Here is a 10,585-nt window from a genome sequence, read left to right as displayed (position 1 = left end):
GATTTCACAGCTGGATTCGACTAAGTTTGCATGGTTTGTGAAATTAAATGTTCATTAGTCATTAAAAGATTTGTTTAAATTATATAAATGCATATTTGCTTAATGGTGACGGCAAATGATAAAGTATTTTAATGTTTGCCTTTCTATTACTAATAGTCCTAATATATAAAAGCAATCGTTATAATACTTTCTGTATACATTAATTTCTTTGTAATTTGTAACGGTTCTATCTGATTATTAGACAGACTTCTATCTGTATTAGACAGAACGATTAATGATGACGATGAACAAGAGAGAGAGTGTGAGCACTGCGCGTGCTCAGGCGCTGCCGCTCTCAGCGCCGTCAAAATAAAAGTCCCGGCTCGAACACATCGACCAAGCAGAAAAACTTATCAGCTCGATGCCGATATTTGAAAAATGACAAATATCGGCCTTGCAGATATATCGGTCGACCACTAGTAAACACACTTTGAAAAGGTTCCAGGGTAACAAAATTTTCACTCTCCTGTAAAATCTCACACACAGGCGACAAACTAAATATATATAAACTCTCAAAAATAGAATAAGTAATATAAGTCAACAATATGCCACGAAGAATATAAATGTCAACATCTAAAAAAACAAAAAAAAGCAAAAATATGTAACCGTCAGCTAAAATTCCTTCAATCAGCTGCTCTTTAATGGCCTCCAATGACTTTAAACCTCCACTATGACTAGTGTAGAGATACAAGAGTTTGATTTTTAAGAACAATTTCCTCTAATGATGTCATTGGATATCCACATCTTTCCATAGTCTTAAAACAGAAATGAAGAGGTAATCTAGTATACCTACTGTATGTTAAACTGAAGTATGGCTTTTAGTTTGATCGGCCCAACTTGAATAGGCGCTTTCCTAATACCACTGACTCAACTGAAGAAGTAACAAAAAAAATTCTAAACATCGCAACATTAAAATAACACTAACATTGCAATTGGTGTAACAGGTTACATATAAAGCACAATTGTGGCTTTCCAGAACAAGGAATTATTCATTCAATATGCAGTTCGCCAACTGACAGCAAATCTGCTGAATTATTCCAAATCTGAGCTAATGATGTGAGAAATAATGACTGGTATAAGCTGGAAGACCCCGGACATCACATCATTCTTTATCAGGCTCTGGTAGAATCTGCCCCAAAACAGTCACACATACCAACAAATGTCCACTAACGTCTGAACACACATGGACTGATGCATCGGTTGGCTGTGAATCACACGGAGAAGCCTGTACATAAATGCTTTTGATATACTGAAAAAATCATGCTCTTCAAAAACGTTAGGAAAGAAAAGGCATAAATTCAAAATCATTGGCATCCAGAACATGAATTTTGTGAAAAGCTACTTTTACAATTGCTTTTGTTTTAATACTAATAACAACAGTAAGAACAATGTTAATAATAATAATAATAATAATAATAACAACAATATTGAAAATCTACACACTGTAAGTGAGGACGGCGAATCAGTGTAACATAACTCACACTGGGAAGGTGCAACAGAAAGCACTTCGCTGAGGCCTTATTATCTGTACTTATCAAACACTGTCCAACTCCACACAGCACATGTGCACAACAAGGGGAGTCTCTGCACGGGTGTAAAGATACAAAGACGGTGCCTGGGAGGGAGGGGGGAAAGTTGAAGGTAAGACAGAAGACGACGCACAGAAGTGATTGACAGGTGAGGGGGCCGAGCCCAGTGTGGGAGGGTCAGGCACTGAAGACTCACAGCCACCCAACACTGGGTTTGCTTTCCTTCCTCCCGCTCTCCAACTTCCCCCCTCCCTCACGCTCTCTTTTTCACTCTTGCACTCTCCATTTCTGGCTGGGCACTCTTGTTAGATGTGGCTACAATGAGCTCAACCTGAGGAAAAAAAGTCTGTCAGCTGCGTACAACAACAAAATCTATTCTAGAATGTGCAATGAGCAGACCAAGGCAACATAAAAAAACTAGTGTAGAAACAATTTTCACTCTGAAATTGCCAGTAAATTTCACAATTACAAAGAAATACTGAATTAAACAGAAATTTGTAGAAGTAGAAAGACTGAAATGGTATTTTCTAGTAAAACGTACTAAAATCTGAAATGAATCATTTTTTATAGTGTAATTGTCACAACTGCTATGTGAAAACTGTGAAAAGACCAAAATGTTTTCTCTAACAGCGGTGAATTATTTAATATCAGCATATTTTAAGGCTACTACATAATGAAGATGCTGCTAAATATTTTTGTGGAAACGGTGATACGTTTTATTCAGGATTCTTAGATGAGTTTCAATAAGTTCCAAAGAACATCTGACCGCAAACTTTGCACAAAGTTTGCACCATAAGCATCTGTTATAGACTCTAACATTAATCTGTCAATACAAGGATGTACCTTTACTGTAGAGGGGCGGCTGGAGCTCCCGAACAGTGGAAATGGACATTCTGCCATTTAGAGTCCCGGCGATGCCACACCCTCGTCTCTTCTGATTGGCTGCTGTGCGGCCGGCCCTGCACATCCACATATTGCGTGAGGCGGATGTAGGCGATGCAAGCGGCCTCGTCTCCAATCAGGTGCACGTGAGGGTTCAGGATGGTGGTGTGGATGGGCTTACTGTTCTTAGACAGCACTATGACAGAGTGAGAAACGGCCACACTTAAAAAAATACGACGTCATGACCGACAGGGTAGAGGTGAAGAGTAATCTGACTCCGCTTACAGTTCTCAAAGTAAAATCTGTGGAAGTCCATCCCCTCCACCAGGTTTCCCAAGGCCTCAGGTTCAAAGCAGGTGAGTCCAGGGTCACATATTTTACTGGAAAGAATTAAAACCATTGATTCAGTGCCATCTCATTTACTGTCAATTGTGAGTAAATAAAGTTAAAAATACGCCTTACACACAAGTAACTTACGCATATGCTTCAAAGTCGCCATTGTTGTTGGCCTCAATAAGCTGTTCAGTGATTTTGATGATCTCCTGTTTGCGTGCTGTAGAAAGAGGAAGTCAGCGTTAACTGAAGCCAGCTCCCTTATATTAGTATGCACATAAAGGAGGAGCATTATGGGTAAGCAGTCTATATATCTTTTAAAACACTGCAAACATGTCTCGCAGGCTCACTATAATTTATTCAGCAGACTCATTTCTAATGTGTGTCTTTCTGCATCAGTACACAAGCTGTTGTGACAGACAGAAGCTTATAAACACAAAAATAAAAAACAGGTTGTCTGAACATCCACCCAAACAGATTTTAGCCACCTACACTACCGTACGTGCGCTCACACACAGCATTTCATTTCCAGCTCTGTTAGTCACAGGACTCCAAATACCACAGATCAAACAACTGAAGGTTAAGATACAACTCAATCTCTGGAGGAAACACAATTCAAAGATTCTCTGTAAGACCAGGTGCTCCTATCACAAGTCGTTTGTTTAGACTATTTAAATATATATGTATATATTTAATGTTGGATTTACATATTTTACATTAAGAAGCTTTAAAGAAGGGTATGTGAAAAGATGCAAAACAAATATGATAATTATGACAGCATGGTAAAAGGTTTCCAAGAGTGTTTTAATGTGACATAATATCACATATTTCTTATAATAATAAGCAATGCTTCTCGAGCAACAAATCACCATATTAGAATGATTCTTGAAGGTTTAATCCTTATTTTTAAGGATTATTTGACACTGAAGAAAATACAGTTTGCCAATGCAGGAAAAATGACTTTTTACCATTTTAAAATATATTCAAATATAAAACATTTTATAACTGTGATAATATTTCACATTATTTCGGTTTTGCTGTATTTTTCATCAAATAAATGCAGCCTCGGGAGCCATACGAGACTTGTCGATAACAAAAATATCTTACCAATTCCAAACTTCTGATTAGTAGTGTATCTTTTCTATTAATGTTATTTGATTAAAACCAACTCTTGTATCGACCTGCAATAACACTTGTGAGAGACTCTCCTCTTCATAATACAAAAGTGGTCAGAGATGACGTATGAGACGCATGTTACTCCCAGGTTTCCACAGTGATGTGATTAAATCACCCCAGAAAACCACACTGCATGCATGTTAGTCCAGTAGCATCACTGCTGCCTGGAATTCAAAAACTCATGCTGCTGTGCCAGTACTGCAGCACACTGACACCACATACTCACAATGTGCTAACAGCAGGGGGCTCGAGGACGGTTGGGCAGGGAGAGGGGAGGGGTGTGATGGGGCAGATACTGGGGCAGTAAGGGGTCTGCTGGCTGCTGATGGCTCACTGTCTGTATGGGGGGCTGTAGGTCTGCGTACACTGCTCACTAGATCAGTCAAACGTGATACTGGATGCATAATTGACAGAAGGCAGATGACAGGAAAAGACAGATAAACAGCTAGTTTCTAGCAGAAAACAAGTTTCTAATAAACATGGACTCAGCAGAACTTCTGAATAACCTGTCTGCATGCTGGTTCATCAGGGACTTACTCTGTGTGGGAATATTGGGGGTCTGGGGAGTGGAGGGGGCAGAAACAACAGCTGGAGTGATAGTGCTTCTCCCCTCAGCATCACATGTGGGCACAGAGCCCCGACGAACCATACCCAATAGATCAGTGAACTTAGAGGCAGCTGTGGGCCCAGACAGGGCAGGACAGAAATAACAGAGTGGAGGAACAGATTACTCGAAAATGAAAATCTATTTCATCATTGTATACCCATACGTCATTCAAACATTCAGGGCCCTGTCATACACCCGGCGCAATGCGATGCAAGGCGCAGCGCAAATGTGTTTGCTAGTTTCAGTTTCAGCATTTTCCCGTCCAATGCCACGTTGTTTAATTAGAAAATGCATTAGCGCTCATTTTTGCGCCCATGGGTGTGCTGATCTAAAAAAGAGGTGTGTTCAGGTGCATTGCTGGCACATTGCTATTTTAAGGAGCTGAAAATAGACTGCGCCATAGAACAGCTCAAACCTGGTCTAAAGTCTGGCGCAATGTTTTTTCTTAGTTTTTTAAAGAGCGTACACGCTGCTTATTAAACACAGGGACGCACAGCAGCACACAAACATGCAAAATATTAAAAATGAAAGGATTGCAATGCATAAGATTTTTTTTGTAGGCTAAATATATATATTCTGAGTATATATATACGTAAAAATATATACGTTGTCTCTGTGCTGGCCAAATTCCACCGTGTAAATAGCAAATCCGTCATGGCACGAGCGCAACTGGCTCTTAAAGGGAATGGAAGATGAGACTCTGATTTGTTTATTGCACGTTACGCCCAAAAAACACCCATTACTCATTAAGAGAATAGGGACAACCCGTTTAGAACATGTGCCCGGGCATGCCAACCATTTTTCCGACCTTAAAATAGCAAAAGTGGATTTGGACACGGCCTGAGTGCACCTGCGCCGTGCGCTTTACACTTTGGGTTTAGATCGTTAAAATAGAGCCCTCAATGTTTTTTGGGTATCCAAGCTGCAGTAGAAGGAAGATTTATTAGAAAATAATTTCAGCCTTTTCCACACAACATACTGTAGCAAATTATTATATGGAACTATAATAATAATAGTATTTTTTTTATATAGATCAAATATACACTACTGTTCAAAAGTTAGGGGTAGATTGGAGTAATCTGTTTTCTATTTTCTATTAATCAAAGAATCCTGAATAAGAAATAATAAATGTTTCTTGAGCACCAATTCAGCATATCAGAATGATTTCTGCCGGATCATGTGACACTAAAGTAATGCTGAAAATACAGTTTTGCCATCACAGGGATAAATTACATTTAGAAATATATTATAAATTACTGTAATTTTGATCAAAGAAATAACCCCATAATATTGAACGGTAGTATACAATACACATATATTTATAATATACAATTTCTTTTGCAGGGTAAATTTATACAACAACGATGTGCTAAAAAGGAAAAACTCTTCCAGTGGGTTTTTGTGTACAAAGACGACAACTTTGTCAAAACGATCCCTGGATCCATGAAAATGACTTAAAACGCTTATGCACACCAGGCCAGTAGTTGGCAACATATTTTTAAAGCAGCACTATTCAAACATGTACTGTGATACACATGTCCATGACATGAATGAATTTGATTATGTTCGAGACAATAATGGTACCTGTTTTCAAATGCTTGCATTGTCAGGCACCACGAAACAACATTGTCTTGTAAAAGAAAGGTGAAAACGCGTAAAAAGGTTTCAGTTTTTAGCTGAAAATGGCATTTTTGTTTAAACATCAAAAGAAATCCATACATGCTTGGAAGAACATGAAGGTAAGGTGAGCAAATGATAACAGAATTTTTTTTTTTTTTAACTATACCTCTAAAGAAATCCAGAGAAAACACAGGAAATTGGTTAAACAATCAGGACAAAAACAAAATATCTGTTTACTAATGAGAACACAAATTATGACAATAATCTTCAGTAATGCAACTCATTTAATGGCACTACTTCACAAATATTAGTGCTGATCTGTATCACACACATGCAAAAGGAGATTGTGGTAAGATGGTTGAGGTCATGGCAGTCAGAGGGCACTTACTGAAAAGAGCAGGGGGCCAGGAGGTGTGTGGGCGGAGTCAGGCATAACTGAACTGTTATCTACAAGCTTTCCTGTTTTTTCAATCAAAGTTCCTTAATGGAATATGTCACCCAAAAATAAAAAAATTCTATGCCAGTTGTGCAGGTCTAACTTCATGAAATTTGGTAACGAGAAACTTCAGAAATGTTCCTTTTTAAATTAAGTATTCCTTTTAAACGAGACAAGTATCTGAGAAGCAAAACTAGACATATTAAAACTTGCTTTCAGAAAACAGATCTCGAATATAACTGTATTTTGGAGGAAGAGGTAGAGCTTTTTCACATTTGTCTCCCAAACTCTGGAATAGCCTTCCTGATAATGTTCAGGGTTCAGACACACTCTCTCTGTTTAAATCTAGATTAAAAACGCATCTCTTTCGCCAAGCATTCGAAAAATGCATCTCTTAAATTGTGAGTGTAGTTGCATCTGATCAAATGCACATTCTTATTTTTTAGCTTGGTTTAAACGAATTAATTTTACTTTGTTGGAACAACAGCTTTGCTAATGATGTCTCTATTTGTTTCTATGTTTTGCCACAGGATTTACATCCCGTGGTAACTAGGATTTACACAAGCTCCAGTCTGGATCCAGAACACCTGAGAAGAGATGATGCTGAGCCTCAGAGGACCTCAGATGATGCTTACCCTGAATCAACAAACAGAACTAACAAATATTGCTACAAGTGTGACTGCATCATATAATAATTGCTGTTAATAATGTTAATCGTCTGGCTGACTACGTTTGTATTAATTTTTCTGAAAAATCCTGTCATATGCACACAAACTGACAGTCAACACTTAAAAGCTACTACTAAATACTGTAGAAACGTAATTTTCTGTAAAGTTGCTTTGTAATGATTTGTATCGTAAAAAGCGCTATACAAATAAACTTGAATTGAATTGTATTGTATTTTGCCTTGTTCCACTGGCAAACACAACAGAAGCACAACAAAATATAAAGTTTTACTAAATCAAATCAACATACTAGACTATTTAAACTATAAAATGTCCATAAAAAGCATGCTAGCTATTTGCAGAAATCAACATGATCAACATGACTGCATCAAAAATACATATTCAGAGTTTGAAAACACTTATTTATAGTCCTTATAAACTGGCTCTATTCAAACAACTTATTCAAACAGAAGTGCTTTACAGTAAAGCTAGCTTAGATGTTATTAAGCTAACTTCTCACAGCTGTGCTAGAATTCATCACTCAACTATTGCAGCCAGATATTTCCCAACACCACCTCGATGTAAAACACACACACCCTTCTTACCATCTCTTTAGCGTGATCTCGAAAACAAGACATCACGCTCCTGTCATGCACATTGTCTGCCCAGAAATTTGGCGGCAAGTTTTCTGCTCTTATTCACACTCGCACACATGCTCTGAAATAGCCAGGGTCTCTGTTTCCCACTGAGCTTAATTATAACACAAGGTGCCCTTGCCTTGTTCTGGGGCAGAGAGAGCTGAACACAAACGCTGAAAGTAGGAGTGACACCAAGTGAGCACTGAATGAGCTCAGGCTAAAACTTTTCACTAAATTTCTCAGTTTAATATTAATGGACCTTGAAGTGAATCTAAATGTTTAGACTTTTGTTCATACTCTGCATAAACTACCGTTTAAAAAGTTTGGGCTCAGTAAGAATTTTATGTTTTTGAAAGAAGTCTCTTATGCTAACCAAGGCTGCATTTACTTGATAAAAAATTCAAGAAAACCAGTAAAAAAAGTGAAATATTATTACAATTTACAAGAACTGTTTTCTATTTTAATACATTTTAAACGTTTTTTTTTTTTTTTAACCATTAGCCATTACACCAGTCTTCAGTCACATGATCTTTCAGAAATCATTCTAATAATTTTTTGCACAATAATAATAATGTGCTGCATAAAAATTTAGATAATATTATATATACAGTCGTGGCAAAAAGTTTTGAGAATTACAAATATTAGTTTTCAAAAAGTTTGCTGCTTAATTCCTTTTAGATCTTTGTTTCAGTTGTTTCTGTAATGTACTGAAATATAATTACAAGCACTTCATACGCTTCAAAGGCTTTTATCGACAATTACATGACATTTATGCAAAGAGTCAGTATTTGCAGTGTTGGCCCTTCTTTTTCAGGACCTCTGCAATTCGACAGGGTATGCTCTCAATCAACTTCTGGGCCAAATCCTGACTGATAGCAACCCATTCTTTCACAATCACTTCTTCGAGTTTGTCAGAATTAGTGGGTTTTTGTTTGTCCACCCGCCTCTTGAGGATTGACCACAAGTTCTCAATGGGATTAAGATCTGGGGAGTTTCCAGGCCATGGACCCAAAATTTCAACACTCTGGTCCCCGAGCCACTTAGTTATCACTTTTGCCTTATGGCACGGTGCTCCATTGTGCTGGAAAATGCATTGTTCTTCACCAAACTGTTGTTGGATTGTTGGAAGAAGTTGCTGTTGGAGGGTGTTTTGGTACCATTCTTTATTCATGGCTGTGTTTTTGGGCAGAATTGTGAGTGAGCCCACTCCCTTGGATGAGAAGCAACCCCACACATGAATGGTGTCAGGATGCTTTACTGTTGGCATGACACAGGACTGATGGTAGCGCTCACCTTTTCTTCTCCGTACAAGCCTTTTTCCAGATGCCCCAAACAATCGGAAAGGGGCTTCATCGGAGAATATGACTTTGCCCCAGTCCTCAGCAGTCCATTCACTATACTTTCTGCAGAAGATCAATCTTTCCCTGACGTTTTTTTTGGAGAGAAGTGGCTTCTTTGCTGCCCTTCTTGACACCAGGCCATCTTCCGAAAGTCTTGGCCTCACTGTGCGTGCAGATGCGCTCACACCTGCCTGCTGCCATTCCTGAGCAAGCTCTGCACTGGTGGCACTCCGATCCCGCAGCTCAATCCTCTTTAGGAGACGATCCTGGCGCTTGCTGGACTTTCTTGGATGCCCTGAAGCCTTCTTTACAAGAATTTAACCTCTTTCCTTGAAGTTCTTGATGATCCTATAAATTGTTGATTTAGGTGCAATCTTAGTAGCCACAATATCCTTGCCTGTGAAGCCATTTTTATGCAACGCAATGATGGCTGCACGCGTTTCTTTGCAGGTCACCATGGTTAACAATGGAAGAACAATGATTTCAAGCATCACCCTCCTTTTAACATGTCAAGTCTGCCATTCTAACCCAATCAGCCTGACATAATGATCTCCAGCCTTGTGCTCGTCAACATTCTCACCTGAGTTAACAAGACGATTACTGAAATGATCTCAGCAGGTCCTTTAATGACAGCAATGAAATGCAGTGGAAAGGTTTTTTTGGGATTAAGTTCATTTTCATGGCAAAGAAAGGACTATGTAATTCATCTGATCACTCTTCATAACATTCTGGAGTATATGCAAATTGCTATTATAAAAACTTAAGCAGCAACTTTTCCAATTTCCAATATTTATGTAATTCTCAAAACTTTTGGCCACGACTGTATATTTAATTAATAGAAAGTTCAAAAGAACAGCATTAATTTGAAACAGAATTATGTAGTGTTGTAAATGTTATTACTATCACTTTTTATCAATTTAATTATTGCTGAATAAAAGTTCCTTTAAATAAAAAATAATAATAAAAAATAAAAAGATCCCAAACTTTTAAATGGTAGTGTAAATTTGATTTGTTTTTTCAAATATGAACTTTAGGACTGACTGTATGCTCTGTAAGCATGTAAAATCTGACGAGTACACCCAAATATGAAGATTCTTTAATTTCATTGCCTTTGTGTCTTTGGAAACCTTTTTTTTTTTCTTTTTTGGAACACAATCCGTTTTTTTTTGTGTCTGTGTGTTTTGGAGAAGAAACCAAGACATACAGGTTTGGAACAACAGAAAATGTAGTAAATAATTATTCATTTTAATGATTTAATAGATAATTTCCATTTTTTGGCAAACACCCCCTTTCAAATCAGCCCAATTTGAAAACACATAT

At 37.8% G+C, this 10,585-nt stretch overlaps 1 protein-coding gene across 20 annotated transcripts in view; it reads right to left on the bottom strand.

Moving 5' to 3' along the window:
• Positions 1 to 218: 218 nt before the first annotated feature.
• The window catches only part of LOC132139884 (calcium/calmodulin-dependent protein kinase type II subunit beta-like), an 82,694-nt gene continuing 72,327 nt past the window's right edge, over positions 219 to 10,585 (bottom strand). For all 20 annotated transcript variants that reach the window (XM_059548557.1, XM_059548576.1, XM_059548565.1 and 17 more), the window contains 4 exons: positions 2,928 to 3,003; positions 2,736 to 2,830; positions 2,412 to 2,646; positions 219 to 1,899 (listed from right to left, as the gene is read on the bottom strand). In XM_059548557.1, coding sequence (XP_059404540.1) covers positions 2,414 to 2,646; positions 2,736 to 2,830; positions 2,928 to 3,003 — 404 coding nt within the window. In that variant the 3' untranslated portion in view covers positions 219 to 1,899; positions 2,412 to 2,413. The remainder of the gene's footprint in view (positions 1,900 to 2,411; positions 2,647 to 2,735; positions 2,831 to 2,927; positions 3,004 to 10,585) is intronic.

This window comes from Carassius carassius, chromosome 4 (assembly GCF_963082965.1).
Source record: "Carassius carassius chromosome 4, fCarCar2.1, whole genome shotgun sequence".
NCBI lineage: Eukaryota > Metazoa > Chordata > Actinopteri > Cypriniformes > Cyprinidae > Carassius > Carassius carassius.
Note: the sequence above shows the minus strand (reverse complement) of the source record. Positions and strands in the feature narration are given on the sequence as shown.